Below are 18,770 nucleotides of genomic sequence, written 5' to 3'. Positions count from 1 at the left end.
TACGCACATGGCACAAGTACACATAGCTGGAAGCCGGGGCCACAATGTGTACTTGTGCCATGTGTGTATTGGCCTGTTCAAACTAACGTCTGACCCACCCTATCACATACAGCCGGCTACCTATTGGGATTCATTAAATTTGGTGATATTTAATTTGGTTGTTTTCTTGTCTTGATTTTAATGTCACCAAATTTTATGAATTCCAATCGGTGCTTGCTGCATGGGATAGGGTGGTGATGACGCCATTTGAACAAGGTCACTACGCACATGGCACAAGTACACATAGCTGGAAGCCGGGGCCACAATGTGTACTTGTGCCATGTGTGTATTGGCCTGTTCAAACTGGCGTCTGACCCACCCTATCACATACAGCCAGCTACCTATTGAGGTTCATAAAATTTGGTGATAATGTTCTTTTGTAAAGTTGTAATAAAAAAGTATTTTGCACACAGTTTAGTGCACACTTTCAGTTGCCTGCAGGTCAGTGCACATTGTATTAAAAGAAGGCAATTTCTTGCTTTTTATGTTGAGTAAAAAATAAATATAAAAATTTTTCTTTGCACAAGAAACCAATGTTTGGTGTTTTTTTTTTTTAACTTACCTTGCAATACTGGTACTGTAGCACTTTTACGATGGCTTTGCAGGTCTCCGGAATGATGACGCCCAAAGACTGAGGTGAGATGAGTGTCCCAAACTTTAGGTCTTCCAGTGACCTTCCTGTAGCCAGGTATCTCAGGGTAGCCACCAGTCTGTCTTCAGCAGGGATTGTGTCCTGTCTCTTGATGTGGGGGGTCACCAGATGCAGCAATTCTTGGAAGCTGGCGTCATCCATGCGCAGGTAGTTCCGATAGTCCTCCGTGTTCTTCTCCTTGATTTCTATCAGCAGGGACATGTGAGAGTGGGTATCCCTTTGTAGCAGCCACTCCTTGGTCCAGCATGCTCTCGTCCTTCTTCGCTGGGCCCTCTTCCTAATCTCCCGGACCCCGGCTTCAGCGACCAACACTTTATACTGATAGGGACGCATCAGTACAGAATTCAGGAACAGGATAGAATGCAGGTAAGTAGCACACACTTGCAGGTAGAATAAACTTTGTATAAGGCAAGCCAAATACAAAGAGCACAGTAGCAATGTACAGGATTCAGCAGGAATACACCTAGCCTCATCTAGTAGCAGAGCAGAATGTACACAGAGTTTAAAGGGTTCCTGCTGTTTATACTCCCTAGATAGCCCCTCCCATTGTTATGGCTATTTAAATTTCCCACCAATAGTCAAGAGCCTGTTTTATTTTTATTTTTTAAACTCACGATTTGTTATGTCCAATCTCACGATGCGTACGATCCGATAGGTCGTAAGACAGATTGGGTGTCTTTTTTCCCAAATCGTGATCACGACGGCAAGGGAACTCCCGTGAAAGTTCATGAGGAAATTGGCCATAAAATCGTATCGTGAGCACATCGGTATATGTGTGGGCACCTTTAGAGTTCACCTTTTATATTTTGTATTTGTGAGTAGAAATGTGATTTTCTTTTGGTTTTGTTTTGTTTTAGCTGCAATCTGCTGGTGCCATATTTTATTTTTATATTACAGGAAGATGGTTGGACCATTAATACAGCAAAAAAATCTGATGCCTTCTCAACAGGTAAATTTCTTGTGGGTACAAATAGAATAAGCAAAATTCAGTATCTACAGATGTCTCCTGCTACATCTTTGCTGCGTATGCAGCAAATTGCGCCACACATGGTGCGAGGCATATGCCCGCGAGCGGATACGCGCACTGCGTTCACACCCGTGCCTCCATAGGATTGCATGGTACGATTGCAGTGCGCGCCATAGCATATGCTGCTGCAGGTAATCGCATGGCGTTATGCATGCGCACGTTTTTAGCGCGATCGGCAAAGATGTAGCAGGTGTAGCTAGACAAATTCAGCAAATAGTGCCATTAAGGAATTCTCTCCGTCTGATAAAATGTGCTTTCCTGCTACAGATATTCATTCTTCGGCAAATTGCCATTTGCAAGATCTTCAAATGTACCTGCTGAAACCAATTAAATCGCAATCCCACCTTTCTAGATCAAGTCATCAGGCTTACAAATATCACATGGAAATCCATGGTGGCAGATTCACGGAATGTCCCTTTCAGAACCAGAATGGATTAGTCTCACCACAGACTGAAGGTCTGATCTTCTTACAAGAGGTACAAGGAGTACTTGTACGTATTCCATTGTTTTTTGTTTTATTTTGGAGCCAAACACTGTGGAAATTATTTAATCGCAAAGATGGTGGCTAAGGACAATTCCATATTGACCAGCTGCACATAACATTTCTGTTAAACTTAATATTGAATGCATTCTCATTGTCTATTCTTAGTTGCTGGGATTTATAATTTGGTGATTTAAAAACAGAACATATTGTGTATTGGGAGTTATATGGCTGAGAAATGGGGAAATTAAATAATATTAGTGATTATTCAGGGCAACATGGATAGATATTGGAATAGTCATTGTATGGAAACAGATGGTGGGTGTGGGGGGGCATATAATAAATCAGTGTACATTTTGGAAATATTTTAATGTAGTGCCCAGGGACACTTAGCTGCTCAGCAGAAGCATCTGAGCACATTGTGCATAATACAGTCTATGGTTGATCTTAGTGCAACTACAGTTCCCATCAGGACATGTTCTGCATGTTCTGGGGATTTGTTTTCATTGCTTGTGCAGTGGTGAAATAAAAACCCAGATAAGTGTTGCATTTTGGGGCTAATTGAATAGCTCCAGAGTATCAATTAAATTACAGCGGCTGATTGAATCTTAAATGTAATCATTGGTAAATAGTATAGGACTTATGCCATATTTAAAATCCTATTGTTATCTTTCATAATAATAATAATTATAATAATAATGATATTATATGTCTCACACTGAGAAACGGTTAGTGTCGTCATGTGGCCAGATTAGAATTAACATTTGGGTGAATCCACGAGACAGGTGTAAAATGTCTATCACAGAAAGACCAAAAAAAAATAAAAATTCATATTTCTTCTGAATTCGCCCAATAAGGAAGTTACATATATTCAGATATATCCAGTGACACTATGGTTTTAATATAAAATGTTCGATAACATGGCAGCATTTGACAGAAATTCCATTAAGGTTTCCATTTCCCTTTATTTTCTTAAAATTTTATGTACAAGAATGAATGATCTGTATAATGTACATTCATAGAAAGCTGTATATACTGGATAATAACATAGGAATCATGTCACTTATTACACTAAGTTCTTACATAACAGACTGACATTTTGATATTCACTTTTCTTTATTATTTGGTAAAGCTATGCTGTACACAGGAATATCATATTCTCTTCATTCTTGAGAGGATAGTGTTAAGAATTTGTAAAGGACACAATCAACTGGAACAACCTCAGTATTCGGTACTGTTCCGTCTGCCCGACCACTTGAAACATTGCCAAGAACGGAAACAAATGCCCTTTAGATTTTTTTTAATTCTACTCCACAGCTTTGCTAGTTCTTGGAATATAAAATTTAGAACAGAGGGATTATTATTTTGATTCACAGTCTTGTAAACAAATACAAAGAAACAGAATGTGCTTAGATACAAAAGGAAAGACAACAAAATAAAGTTTGTGTAACCCAACAGCTGATCCACAGAGTGCTTCCATGTGTATGTTACATAGTGATACTTTATCCGAATCACATCCCAGATGTATTTATTTATTTTTCTCTAAATAAAAATATATTTCTTACAAAAAAAAGGATAACACTGTGGTAAAACAAGAAAGGCCAAACAAAAAGTCCTTTCAATCAATCCTTGGAGTAGAGGAATAGCTTTTCTTTTCTTGCTTTTCCTTGTGAAACAATTAGCGATCCTGCTTTTTATTTGAAATGTCATTGGTGTAAAATCTCCATCGTCTAACTGAGATCGCCTACTTCATGGTCCACCGGCGGTGGTTTGTTGGGCATAACGGTTGATGATGCCCCTGCAGTAAGGTAGCCAGCAACTCCAGGTCCTAAACACAATATAAAGGCCATTTAGTTTCAATTACCACTCAAACTGTGTAACAATATAGTATTCCAACAGAGCATTTTTATTCTTTCATGAAAAGCTCAACTGATGATATCCGTTCTAGACTATTACTTAAACTATTAAACTAGTTTCACAGTACTTCCAAAATACTGTATTATAGTATGCATAGGAACTTGTTGATAATGGTTAAGCAGTGTGGTTTAATCATGAAGGCAGTAATTCAATAATAATCATTTTAGTCTATTCAAATCTGTTCTATAGAGCTACTTAACATTGTTTTTTCTTGTGTTACTACGTATATATGAAAGCCATGGGACTACAAGTATGCCAACTCTACACATGTAACTTTGTATCAATAGTCTTCAGCAATTAGTTGAAGATGTAAAATGGCAAATGCTGAAATGTATTTATGGCTGTACTATTAGGTTAGTGCACAAGTGAACACATTTTTGCATGAGGAGCAGCTATGATATGGATGGTACGGTGAATTTGAGAGGCACGGTGTACATTTAATAGAAGGCATTATCATGAGACTAAGGGGCTGATGCAGAGCCAGATAAATGCCAGTGAATTTGCATTACATATGCTTGGAAAACAAACGCATGTATGTGCAGCTAAGCGCGCCGGCACGCATTTAGCACATATCAAATCTTATGACCGCAGAGATGGAAGGGGGCATTCTCACGTTGTCAAAGTTCAGTAAGGGAGTGTTCTCGGTATGTAAGCGTCCATAGGAGACGTGCCTTTTGCACCAACTAAAGAGCAGGTGCTAGTACAAACTGATTATAACTTCAGGTAGGAATCAGTATGAAAAACCGGCAGCTGTTTAGCTGCCGATTCAAGTCCCAACTGGAGAAGCCCAACAGGAGGAAATCCTGACACCGGCTGGTAAGGACCCTAACCCTCCCTTCTCCCCCCTCCTAACCCTCTCTTAGGGGTGTCTAACCCTAAAACTACCAGGGTGGTGCCTATCCCTGTCCTCCCCCGGGGTGCCTAAACCTAACCCGCACCCTAAACCTAACCGTCCCAGGGGTAGGGGGGTTGTCTAACCCTAACCTACCCCCGGGGGTGCTTAACCCTAACCCTCCCCCCAATTGGTGCCTAACCCTAACCCCCCCAAAACCTAACCCTCCTCCCCATGGCTAACGCTAAGGACGCCCCGGACTTAACTCGTTTGGGCTAGTGTCTTTCGTAGTTGGGATTAAGATTGGCGTCAGTATTTCGACGCCCATCTTAAGTCCCCCGTCAAGCTTCTACTGTCGGGATATATACCAGTGGCATTTAGTCCGCCGGTCTAAAAAACTGCATCCCTTCAGGTGCACCAGGCACATATACAAATGTGTTCTCATACACAGTGACTTCAGTTGTGCCGAACAGCCCCTCTCAGCGCGCCAAGTCCCGGGCGAGTCGACAGTGCCAAGTGACTTTCTCGCTCAAAATGTGCATCTTATTTGTATAAATGAAACAGCTAGAAGAGACAAAACTACTGTGCTAGATTACTGATTAATTTGATATGCGACATTTGTATATCTGCGCGGCTGAGTCTGAATCTATATATGAAGTGCTACAATGCAGCGACAGTAACTTTTTCTCACACCAAGTTCCTTTCTGCTTCATCTGCAACTTTGTTCACGATTAAAATAAATTCCTGTGCAGTTAAAGTCGCAGTCCAGGATGTCTAGTACACTATGGGCGCCCATTATACTGCCAACTTTACATCAATCCCTAATTTAAGTACATCACAGAATAACATTCAAATCAGCAGCAAAAACATTTGGTTATGTACATAGGAGGATATGCTTCACAGGAACATAATGAAGTTATGGGTAAGAGCATAAGGTGCATGAATGCAGCAGATGCAGCAAGCAGATTAGCAAAAGATGGTCTACCTGTGTTACAGGGCTACAAAGCAGTTAGCAAGCTGCCTCGAAGGGAGCATCTAAAGCCCACTTCTGAGGTGAAGGGGGCTGCTACCAGTAAGAAGGGAAGGAGAGACACCTGAAGGAAGAAAAGATGTGACAAGCAAGGGAAAAGGTTAGGAAGGAAGCAGACAGCAAAAAAGCATAAGGGATTAAAACGCCACCTCTGATCTTAATGGACACTCGCTTCTTCCACAACAATTTATGGCAAGGAAAGCACATACTGTATCATGGAACTTTGTAGTAATCATCACAGGGCTATGCCCTTTTGGATGTATACAATATGAGACTTCTTTTAGGACAACATTCTTTTTACAAGAAGGCTCCAATAATGATGTTATACTGACAGTAGCTGTAAAATTCATCCACCCCTTTAGCACTTTTCACATTTTATTTCTTACATCATGGAAGCACATAGGATTTATGCAGAATTACTTATGCTGGGCATACACAGCCAGATAAAATGTCTGTCAGACCAACAGACATTTTATCTGGCCGGCTGCCAGCCGCAGATGTCGCCGGCATACACTGTGAGAGAAATCTCAGTGTATAGCCCGACATCCGCGCTCCGCCCCCGGGGGAGGAGACATTTCCCTGTTCCTTCCGTAGGAAGGAACACAGGAAATGTCTGTCTGTCGGCCGTGCTGGGCATACACTGCCCGATGCGGCCAACAGTTACCGGGTAAATATCGCATCGGACGGGCATGCTGGACAATCCTGCATGCCTGACCGAGCAATATTTAACCCTCGGTCGCCCGCACACACGCTACAATTATCGGGGCGATCCGCCGATATCAGGCGAATCGCCCCGATAATTGTAGCGTGTATGGCCAGCATTACCGATGATTGACACAAAATACAATGTAAATAAACAAGCAAAAAATGCTCTTAACTGATAAATAAAAGCAGACAATTGATGAAAAAAAGTTAGTTCTTGCACCTTTAGGTGGAATTACAACTGTGAATCTTTTTGTGCAAGTCTCTGCCACAATTTTTCCATGTGGACACTGCAATTTTCAATATTAGCTCAATCAGGTTGGATAAGGACTATTGGTGAGCTGCAATATTAAATTAATTCCACAGGTCCCTTATTGTATTACAGTCTGGGCTTTGCCTCGCCATTTCAAAACATTTAATTTTCTGTATGTTAATTGTCACGACGCGGGTAATTGGGATTGGTGAACCCGAACTGGGTTGATGAACAGAGACACCTGGAACCAGTGGGTAGTTGGAATTTAGATGGATTAATGTAATTCTTGGTCATACAGCTGAATAAGGACTTTAATATGAGATGTAGAATAATGTCCTCTATGCAGAGATGCGCAACAAAAGATACTGAATAAAACTATAACACAAAAGTCTCTGGAGTACACAAAGTAACGCGTCGACAAGAACTGTAGACTTGGAACTGTCGAATTAGACGAGGAATATTAAAACTTCAAATAGAGTCCGGGATGAGGGTTACTGAATAAGGATACTTGAATGTGACTCCTGGGTGGAGTACGCTGGATTGGAGTGAGAACTTGATTAAGACTCCGGGATGGAGTGTGCTGGATTGGGTGAACACTTTGAATAGGACTCCGGGATTGAGTGTGCTGGACTGGAAGCAGGAGTACTCCCGACTGGAGTATACAGGAACTTGAGGCAGGCAAACTGGAAAGGAAACCAGCGGAGCTCAGGAACATAGGTCTTGCTGTAGCAAAGAGCACTATTGTGCTGGCAGTGAGACAGTCAGGGAAGGGCTTTTATACCCCTGGTCGGCTAGAGCAACTGGAGAGCGCTGCTGACTGGATGGGTCTGGACCACCTAACTTGATCCAAGATGGCTGCGCCCATGATCCGGAGGTCTGACACGCTGAAGTGCAGGAAGTGCATGGAAGTGTGGCTGGGACACCTAGGCAACAGCGGGGATGCAGGAAACCACCTTCAGGCATAGGCCCCACTCTGGATTCCACTGACAGGAGCGGCCGGCGACTCAGCAAGCCGCAATGACATAAGCGCATGGGGAGATGCAGGGGTCTCAGCCGGAGGTCTCTAGCACGGTTTGTGACATTAATCACTTAAATATGGCTTTTGCTGTGTGTGTGTTTCATGCTAAAATACCAGTCTTCTCCAAAATTAGTTGCATATTGAAGCACCTCTACCTCCAAGAATTTTATATCATATCTTGCTCCATCCATTTGGCCGTTATCTAGACCCTGAGGCGTTAGAAAGTTCAACCTTGGTCGCATTAGACCATATAATACTTCCTGGCAAGCTCCAAGTGAAATTTTAATTGAGTGGTTTTTTTTTTTTTTTAAATGCATTTATTTTTACCACCCTTCTATAAAACCAGATTTGTGAAGTGCTCAGGCCATTGTCCCATGGGCAGGTTATCTCATCGCTGCCATGAATTACTGAAGCTCTGATCCCAGATCTCCTGGTGGCTTCGCAATAACTGCCCTTCTAGCAAACATATTCAACTTTGGAGAATGACCAATTCACAGATGGGCAATATTTTTTCTTATAATGGTTCTTGACAGTGTTAAGATTTTTTGAAGTCTGCTGTTACCATAAGCCGATTAATTCTTTTTTTTTTTTTTTTTAAATATCTTTTATAGGATTTGCTTTGAATGTTTTTTTGGTCTTCATGGTCCTCACACAGGCAAGCATATTAATGTTGAAATCAATTGATATATACTTTCATTGTATACTGGTAGATGCCAATAAATTAAGTGATTTTGGATTACTATTATTATTATAGCAAAATGGCAAATACTTGTACTTGGTTATGGTCTCTTTATTTGTAAATAATTAAAAGCTAGGGTCTACTCTTTTTAATTGACATTACAGAATATTTCATGCTAATCAGTGGTAACGATTCCAATAAAATGTGAAAAAAATGACAGAAGTGGGTGAACGTCTTTATAGTTACTATACAATATGAATGATGTCTATTAGACAAAGATTTCTTCCCCCAGATCTCAGTCCAAACCGCATCCAATAAGTACCAAAAATGTATGTGTAAACATGGGGATATAAAATGTACTCAATATCAATCCAGCTATTTCTGGTTACATAACAGAACAAGAAACATTCTCTTGCTAGACAATATGTGCTGAGATGCACATAGATATAATGTACAAAGATGCGAGTGCCCAGTACAGGAGGAAGAACAATTGCACAGAAAGTTATAAAAACAGGTAGAGTTACCTCCTTCTACATTGTTATTCTATCCTATCTCCCCAGTGTGGTGGCCATTTATTATCTGCATTTTACATAACACTACCAATGATCGTTTATACATCACTCCCTATTCCACAATTAAAATAGCATAAACTTGTCACCTGGAACCCGCTCCCACATAAATGCAAATCATGTCCTCCAGGAGCACAAATCGCTGTCCCCATGCATAAATGTCAAACCTCTGAGACTACACAACACCACTAGGGACATCATTGTTTATTCTATAAATTACCTGTTTTTGGTCTGGCACACACCACAATGGCTGTTTTTTTTCCCTGCAAGGCGCCTGTGCCGGGTCCTCGGGGATGCGCTGTGCTGAGGCCAATCCCCGACAGCCTGTCAGAGATTGTCCACAGCACAGCAAGTCCCCAGGGACCTAGACACTTTTTAAAAGTAAGTCTCCGGTCTGCAATACCGGGTAAAATATGCGCTATAGCGCGTATTTTTGATCACTATGGGGTATAGTGTTGCGTGGAGCTTGGCACTTTAAATATTTGATGATTTGAGTTTAAGCTTCACCAACTCGAGGAGAGAGGAGAGAAGAAAAGGTACAAGAGAGGAGACACCCCCCTCCCTCAACTAAGTGACAGAATATGTTGTAACAGGCCTAAAGGCAAACAACCAAACAATCGCAAAACAAACAGAATGCAACCATACACAGGAAGCGCAGGGTACCCCATTGAATCAGAGAAAGAGATTTTACTGGTAAGCATAAAAATCCTGTTTCTCCTTCTTTCACTGGAAAATGCTGGGAGCATCCCAAAGCAGTTCTCACTAAAGGGAGCGCGTTGTAGCTGTACAAAGCACCCTGCGCCCAAAGCTTAGGCCTACTTGGATGCAAAGGTCTCAATGGTAGTATTTTGCAAAAGTGTGCACAAAAGACCAGGTGGCCCCCTACACAGCTGAGCAGCAGAGGTGCCATGGCGCACAGCCCAAGAGGCACCAACCGACCAAGTGGAATGAGCTGTGACCCTGGAAGGAACCAGCTAGCCCCGAGCAACATAAGCCTAATGACCGTACAAAGCCAACAACATTTGCTTTAATGCCTGCCAACCGCGCTTATGAGAATCACATAAGACAAATTAGCCATCTTATGCAAAGCCAAGGTCCAGCTAACGTAAAGCCGAAGCCACTGAACAACATCCAAAGGCTAGCTTGGAGAATGCTCTGGTGAAGAGCCACTGCAAGGAAGCACCGTAACCACAATAGGTATCCAACTGCAAAAAAAAAATCAAGGGCAAAATTCAGGTCCCAAGGAGCCATGGGAGTATAAAACGGGGGTTGTAGACAGAGGAGTCCCTCCAGCAAGGCAAGGTGAAGTTGGAAAAAGATCGACAGTGCATACACCTGCACCTCCAAGGATCCAGGATGCCAGCATCCAGACCTTCCTGGAGGAACAAAAGACGATGGGGAAGACAAAAAAGGAAACTCATGCCTCTCGCACCAAGACACATAAGTCTGCCATATATGGTGGTAATGGGGAACAGAAAAACAAGAGATATGGTAAGAACTTACCTTTGTTATCTCTGTTTCTACGAAGTCCATAGGGTCCACAGGGTTGACCTTGGGGTATAGGTTGGGAACCAAATCCGGGCACCACGCAGTTAAAGCTTTTAGCTCCCAGGATGCACTTGGGTCCACTCTCCCAATAACCCCGCCCCCCAGCCAGAGGCACCTCAGTTTGTAAGTAGCCAAAGGCCGGAGGAGAGAAAAAGAGAGAGAAAACTGGAACACTCTAGAACCATACTCACAGAAAAGGAGACGGGAAACCGGTGACCAGTAACACAGCCCATATGAAGCCAGGTGCGTCAGGGCGGGCGCCCTGTGGACCCTATGGACTTCGTAGAAACAGAGATAACAAAGGTAAGTTCTTACCATATCTCTTGTTTTCTACTTCAGGGTCCATAGGGGGTCCACAGGGTTTGAACTTGGGGATGTCCCAAAGCAGTTCAACCAAGGGTGGGGACGCTCCTGTGCTGAGAGGAGAATCCGTCGCCAAAAAGGAAGCATCCTGAGAGGCAAAGGAAACCAATGCCTAGAACCTTAAAAAGGTGTGGACAGAAGACCACGTGGCCACCTAGTAAGGCAAAACAGCCGAGGCGCCACAGCGAGCCGCCCACAAGGGTTACATGGCCCGAGAAAAAAAACAAGCATCAACAACAGAAAGGCCTACACCTGGGTAAGCCCCTGAGGAAGACCTACGAGGCCATCCAGCCAACATTTAGTTATAGGCCGGCCATCCTTTCCTGTGAAAACTAGAAATCTCAGACCACCAATAAGGAGTCCGATTTCCGTAAGGAGCTTGAACGGATCACATAAATCCAAAGAGGCCGGACCACAGTCAATGAGGCCACACCAGCCGAGAGGACTGGGGGCTGAATGGCTGTACCATAAGATCAAGAATAATATGGAACCTAAAAACCACATTAAGAAGAAACACAGTGCGAGAGCAACTCACACCCTGACATGATGCCCTCCAGAAGAGGGAGCCCCATGAGAACGCTCCCAAGTCAGACACTCTCCTGGTTAATATAAACACCCTGAGAGAAAGAGAGCCTAAGCAATAGACCATGTAATGGCTATCACAACCAGCGGTTCCATCGACTGTCCCCGGAGGGAATGAAGAACCACTACTCACTCCCAAGGAGTCCCTAGGGAGGACAAATGGAGGCAGAGGCCAGAAAACACACCAAAGGATGAACTGGATACCAGAGTGGAGCAATTCCATATCTTAACCATACCGACAGTGTAGAGATCCGCACTGTCAGGAAGGCCAGGCCAAGAGTGAAACCCAAGCCAGTCGGCAGGAATGCCAGAATATCTGGAAATCCTGGACACCGGAGGATCATATCGACAGGTACGATACCGTAAGAATTACGTATGCCACAGTCTGTGGCAGATCCCAGCAAAGTCTGGCCTGTCTGCTCTAAACATCTCAATGAAGACAGAGCCAGGGAAGCCCTAGGACCACAGCAGGGGCGCAGTCACAGACAAACGATCCAGGTCCAGGGAAAAACAAGGACCCTGAGACAACAGGTCCAGATAGTGAAGCAGTAGGAACGGAGCATCGATGAGAAAACTCCGAAAATCCTAGTACCAGTGACGTCTGGGATGAACTGGAGCCCCCAGAAGGAAAACCCCTCCGTCTCGAATTAAACTTCCTTAGATCTCGAGGAAGAAGGGAGACCGGAGGACACAGGTACACAAAGTGGAAGGACCACTTCACTGACAGAGTCACTGAAGGTAGCATCAGTACTCCTAGAGCTGGACTGTAACACCGGTAGTGTGTGATAAGAGTCAGAAAGCCATGAGGACCAATCACCTCAGGGAGGCCCCCTCTGCTCACCAGGAGTTGAAACCTCTCTTGGAGAAGAGACTAGTCCCCGGGATGCACGTCGTGACGGCTGAGGAAGCCCGCTTCCCAATGGAGAGCTCCCGGAATGAACACTGCAGAGTTGGCCAGGAGAAGACCCGTGGACTATGTGAGAATGTATGACATTCCTGTCATTGCCACCGAACTACCAGTGTTGCCTAGATGGAAGCCACAGTTGTGACACTGTTGGACTGAACCTATGCAGGTTTACTGTGACATAAGGGTTAGGCCAGAGTGAAGGCCCAAGACAGCCGAAAGTTCCAACAAGTGGCAGGGCGGAAGCGACAGACGTCCAGCTACCCCGAAATGAATGCGGACCAGACACTGTCTGCAGCAAAGAATACTCTGGACGAGATGGCCATAGCCACCCGGACAGAGACCGACTCGCCTCCGGAGAGAGCATCATCGTCCGAACAGCGATCCGATGGAAAAAACTAGATCCATCTGGAGAAGAGTCAATTATGGCAAGGCCTGGAATGGAACTGATCACATTCCCCCCTCCCAAAAGGTAGACACTCTGGGAGACCGCGCATCACCAAGAGTAATGACATATGTCGACCGCGTAGACATCCGCACACTCCAAGTTGAAGAGAGGAGGAGCTTGTCTTATGCCAGAAAAATTCCCAGATTCCTGAGAATCCAGCAGTGCTCCCAGATGAAGAATACTCTGTGAGGGATGCAGGGAGGACTTTTCTCCGGTGACTAATTATCTGTGCCGAGAAAAAGCCACGGTTATCCTGACCTGGCGGTAAAGGACCTCGGTGATCCTGCTAAAAGCAGGATGACGTCCAGAGAAAGGAGCATTCGGATACACTGAGCAGGTGAACCGTCAGAAAATCCGTAAAGCTGGTAAACCCCGGTGGAGTTAAGGACAGTCCCAAAAGGCAGAGCCCGAAACTTGCAAGTTTTGCTGTAGCACAGCAAACCTGAACCCCTGCTGATGAGAGGGCTCTGTATGTACCCGTAGGTACGTATCCTGAATACTCAGATATACCATAAAGTCCCCAGGCTCCAAACGTCGGATGATGGAGCAAGGAGGATTCCACCTGAGTCCAGGCACCCTTGGAATCTGATTCAGGGATTTGAGACAGAGTATAGGCAAATGAAGGACCAGTCAGTCACTACCCCAGAAAGAAAAAGAACAACCAGTCCCTCGCTGAGATAGTGAGGCTGGCCGAAATAGCTCTGCTTACCGCAAAGGCTGTATAGCTTTCTGGGTTTGTAAGGCCCTGATCGGAAGAAGGGCCCGTGTAACAACGCCTGTGAGGAGGCCGCCTGAGCAATGAGAGGCCGTTGAGAATCAGTATCTCACTCTGGAATCCCCCAGATGTAGACCTGCCCCGTCAGGCTGAAGGCTTATCCTCCGGCATAGAAGCAGGGCCGTCCAGAAGTCCTGGACAGCTCGGTACTAGATAAGGTGGCCCCCGTGGAGGCCAACAGCCTAGGAAAAAACAGGCCTTTAGGCTGACCCGGAGGACAAAAAGACCTAACAGAGTTAGTCCGAATGTAGTGGGAGTAGCTAAAGACGGCATCTCTCCATTAGTGATACTGCCAATGATGCAACAATCTTGTCAAGGCCGGACCAAACAAGATCTTCCCCATGGCAGGAGACTGCACCTCTGCTTTCCCACAATGCAGCCATAGGGTATTGCGGCGGATACAGACGCAGACGAAACCCTGAAAGTTAGAAGACCGGCATCCAATGTAGGTAATCCCACATATGACAATTGCATATTTTATGTGAGCGGCAAAAGACATTTGAATCCCAGACGTGTTAAAGGGAAAAACATTACAAATGCATCAGCCCAGTATGCAACAGTATTAACCAACCATGCGATGGCCATGGTAGGACGGGCAACAGACCCTGAAAACTAGTACATTGATTTCAGGTAAAGTTACCACCTACGGATCCGTAAAATCCGTCCAGGCCGGGATGGGAGGCATATTAATGCCTGTAACCCGACGATTAACATACAAATCCACCCCAGAAGGAGATTTCTATTACTTGTGAGGACCCTCAGGAAATGGGAAAAAGGAGGCCTTTGTGACCCCTCGTATCTGGCGACAGCCAGACTCCCGCCATGAGATCCACCCGCTGGGCAGAAACGAGGAATGTATGATACAGGTGCAGGATTGACATTCTATATATCCAGAATGAACCCGGCTACCAGCCCCAAAGCAGGAATAATAATACTTGAAATCGGCTCCCCCCATGTGAGGGGGAAAGAGCAGAATACACCCTCCAGTTCACGGCAGAGCCACTGGGAAGTAACCACAGGGCGTATATCACGCCATTTAGTATTTCGTAGAAAACGACATCCACCAGGGTGGCCGTTGTGGTAATCCCTGCACGGGGAATGACAGACCGATGCGGTACCGGAGGTAATTCATGTACTGTGAAAAAACCCCGGCAGGGAGCGATAGTCTGTGACACAGGGGTAAAGTGCAAGTAATTGCGAGATACCCCGAGTTGAAAAGGGCAGTATGGTGAAGTAACCACAAGCGAGTTACGACAATGGGGCCCGCCCGGCGATCCTCAAAGGAGAGGATCCTGAGAAATAAACCGCCCAAAGGGGTCGTGCAAGGAGCCCGGCACCAGATGGCGCAGCATACAATTCTGAGTCAAATCCTCTGCACTAATACCTGCAGCACATGGCTTGCAGGATAGCAATAATGGGTGCAGTATCGTGCGCAATCTCCTGGTCAGATATATTTGACTATCTTGATGGATATATTAAGCAGCGCCATACCGGTCCTGACTGACGCTAAGATTAGCTGCAGGGACCCATTATCAGCGTATGCAACACACAGTTCCATCTAAAATATGGCAACGTGCAGCACGCAACAGTATGTAACAAACCTCACAAATATTAACAAGTATATATATGTGAGGTCTCAGAATCACCCCAGGTACACCTGTATTAGAGCAGATAAAGAAAAGGGATAGATATACACTGACAGGTGAGAAAAGCAGACAGTCAGCACTAGCATAAGTCACATACAATGCAGAAAAGCATATATACATACATTTGCATGACATATAATATACTGCACAATGCCGCTACATTCAACTGCCCAGATTCAGTGTCTGGGAAGGCTATAGCGCTGTGTACACTCACCCACAATGGCCAGGTACGCAGGGGGACTGGGCTCACTGACATCCTAGGAGTTCTGCAGCACCACCGAGAGATAATGGCCGCTGGAGACCTCAGAAGAAGCGTGGCCCGCGGAGGAAGCAGCTCAGCGACGCCAGACTGCGTGTTGAAAGGCGCGCTGAGCTGAGGAGCCGCTAGACAGGGAAGGCTTCCTCCCCTGGCTAGCAATTTACCCCCCTGGGATGCCGGCTCCCGGTGCCGCTATAATCCCTGGTGGGCTAGTGGACACGCGGGGTATGCCTCCATGGAGGGGGAGCCCGCAACCACCGCTAGCGCCTCCGGTCTGTCCCCAGAGACCGGAGGCATAAGGCTGCATATTCACACGTGAATCACCGCAAGCGGTGACCACGCGACTTACCTGTCCCCGTCGATCCGGCAGCAGCCTAGGGATTCCTCCAGAGTCCGGCTAGTACAGACTCTGGGGTCCCGCTGCGATCCCCAGATCTGTACTGGCGTCGCAGCGCCGGCGGGGTGTAGGAGCGCAGCTTAGACGTCCATTGGACAGTCTGACGCTGCCGCTCTGAAGAGTAGTAAAAAATAATAAAACTCTTTTTTAAAATAAATTTTAAGCTTAGGGGCTGCTAATCAGCTCCCCACTGCACTAACGGTGACCCGACTCCGGCCGGACACCAACTTAAACTGAGGTGCCTCTGGCTGGGGGGCGGGGTTATAGGGAGAGTGGACCCAAGTGCATCCTGGGAGCTAAAAGCTTTAACTGCGTGGTGCCCGGATTTGGTTCCCAACCTATACCCCAAGGTCAACCCTGTGGACCCCCTATGGACCCTGAAGTAGAAACAGCTTTCGAGCATACAACATCGTCAGGATAATAGCTTCTGGAATACCACAGCTACCCAGCCCCTAAACTTGGCGTCCATGGTCAATAGAGTCCAGTCTCAGATCAGTAATGGGTGACCGGTCCTGGGATGTTTGGAATCCAGCCACCACAGTGAGGAGGGAGGCAAGCCTGAGGAGAGAGATGAATGATAGGTGGAGGTGAGAACTGACAGTAGGTTCAATTGAAGAACCCTGGAATGGAACCTGCCGAACAGGACTGCCTTAAAGGAGGAAATACAGAATTATGGTATAACATACCTTTTGATAATTATTTTTCTTCGAGGTCCATAAGGTCCACAGGAATTACCTTGGGATATATAGTTGGACAGCGTCCATTGCACCAAACAGCAAAGCTTTGGATCTTCCAGCATGCACTGGTCCTCCTCCCTATATACCCCGCCCCCAGCCACAGGTATTCAGTTTGTGACTAAGCCTTGCGGCAAGAGATGGAGAATGGAGAAGGAAGAAACATTTTACAAGAAAACACTCAACAAGCGAAGAGGGAATCTGTGATATAAAGCTTTAAGAACAGGTCCATCTGAGGCCAGGTGCGTCAGGGTGGGTGAAATATGGACCCTATGGACCTCGAAGAAAAAGAATTATCAAAAGGTATGTTATACCAAAATTCTGTATTTCTTCTTCGGGCTCCATAGGGTCCACGGGAATTACCTTGGGACGTCCTAAAGCAGTTCCTTTGGGGACGAGGATGCTCCTGAGAAGATAGGAAAATCCGCCGCCCTAAGGAAGCTTCCCGGCATGTATAGGTATCAAAATCATAGAACTTTATGAACGTACTCACGGAAGACCAGGTGGCTGCCTTGCAGAGCTGTTCAGCATAGCCCGAGTGGAATGGGCTGTCACCCTGTTAGGAACAGGGAGATTAGCCTGAGTATAAGTCTGTTTATTTGCTGGCCAACCTCTTTTGTAGAATCTGTTTTCCTGATGGACTTGGTCCGATCCACATAGATCCTGAGGGCTCGAACCACATCAAGGGAAACTTCACCTGTAGACAGGTCTGAAGACTGAAAAGCCGGGACTATAATTTCCTCATTAATATGGAAACGGGAAACCACTTTTGGAAGGTAGCCCGCCTTTGTACGGAGGACAGCTCTATTCTGATGAAGCACCAAATAGGGAGAGCGACATGACAGAGCTGCCAGGTCAGACACTCTGCGAGCTGAATAGATAGCCAGGAGAAATAGCGGCTTCGCCCAAGCCTGGAGAAAACCAAGTACCCTGGCCACCATGAATATCTTAGGATCATATTTCTTGTTGTAACACCACAGAAAAAAATGACCGCCAAATCCTGTGATAGATGCGAGCAGAAGTAGGCTTCCTCGCGCTTAGCATCGTCTGTATCACTGATGGAGAAAACCTCCTGGCCTTTAAAATGGAGGACTAAAGAGCCAAGCCGTCAAAGCCAGCCGAGGTAAATCCTGGTAAAGACACGGGCCCTGCATTAACAGGTCCTGCCGCAGAGGCAGTGGAAATGGACTGTCTATTGATAGATGTGTCAGATACGAACATCAATGCCTCCTGGGCCAGACAGGAGCTATTAGAATCATCCTGCGGCCTTCCTGTTTGAATTTCCTGACAACCCTTGACAGGAGGGAGATTGGAGGAAACAGATACGCTAACCTGAAGTTCCATCTCACTGCCAGGGTGTCCAAGAAGAATGCTGAGTGGTCCCTTGTCCTGGGGACCTTGTGGTTGTGACGTGATGCCATAAGGTCTACGTCTGATAACCCCCACCTGTCCACCAGGATTTGAAACACATCCGGATGAAGAGCCTATTCTCCGGCGTGTATGTCCTGGCGACTTAGGAAGTCATCTTTCCAGTTGAGCACACCGGGATAAAAATTGCCGATATCACAGGAAGATGGTTCTCTGCCCACAGCAAAATCTTTGCCACCTCCTTCATGGCTGCCGGACTTCGTGTGCCTCCTTAATTGTTTATGTAGGCCACTACCGTCGCATTGTCGGACTGAACCTGAACAGGTCTGCCTGCCAAAGCTCCAATATATTTATTGGTAGATGGCTCTCTTGGTCTGTTCACCTTCCCTGAAAGGTGTGCTCAACCGTCACTGCTCCCCATCCTCGTAGACTTGCGTCTGTGGTGAGGAGTGCCCATTCTGGGACCCATAACGGATGACCCTTGTCTAAGTGAGTCGTCTCCAGCCACCAAGCCAGGAAGAGCCGAACCTCTGCTGAGACCCAAATC

At 45.7% G+C, this 18,770-nt stretch overlaps 1 protein-coding gene across 4 annotated transcripts in view; it reads right to left on the bottom strand.

Annotated features, from left to right (window-relative positions):
* Window positions 1-3,079: 3,079 nt before the first annotated feature.
* DNAJC13 (DnaJ heat shock protein family (Hsp40) member C13) overlaps window positions 3,080-18,770 on the bottom strand; it is a 232,834-nt gene continuing 217,143 nt past the window's right edge. For 3 of the 4 annotated variants that reach the window (XM_088462805.1, XM_088462806.1, XM_088462807.1), the window contains one exon: window positions 3,080-4,027. In XM_088462805.1, coding sequence (XP_088318931.1) covers window positions 3,930-4,027 — 98 coding nt within the window. In that variant the 3' untranslated portion in view covers window positions 3,080-3,929. Of the gene's footprint in view, window positions 4,028-5,933; window positions 6,043-18,770 lie in introns of all 4 variants that reach the window. The other variant, XR_015875677.1, reaches the window with a different exon arrangement.

The sequence above is a fragment of the Taudactylus pleione genome, unplaced genomic scaffold, assembly GCF_031769625.1.
Source record: "Taudactylus pleione unplaced genomic scaffold, aTauple2 ptg000053l, whole genome shotgun sequence".
NCBI classification, from domain to species: domain Eukaryota; kingdom Metazoa; phylum Chordata; class Amphibia; order Anura; family Myobatrachidae; genus Taudactylus; species Taudactylus pleione.
The sequence above is the reverse complement of the archived record's forward strand: the minus strand, read 5'-3'. Positions and strand labels throughout refer to the sequence as shown.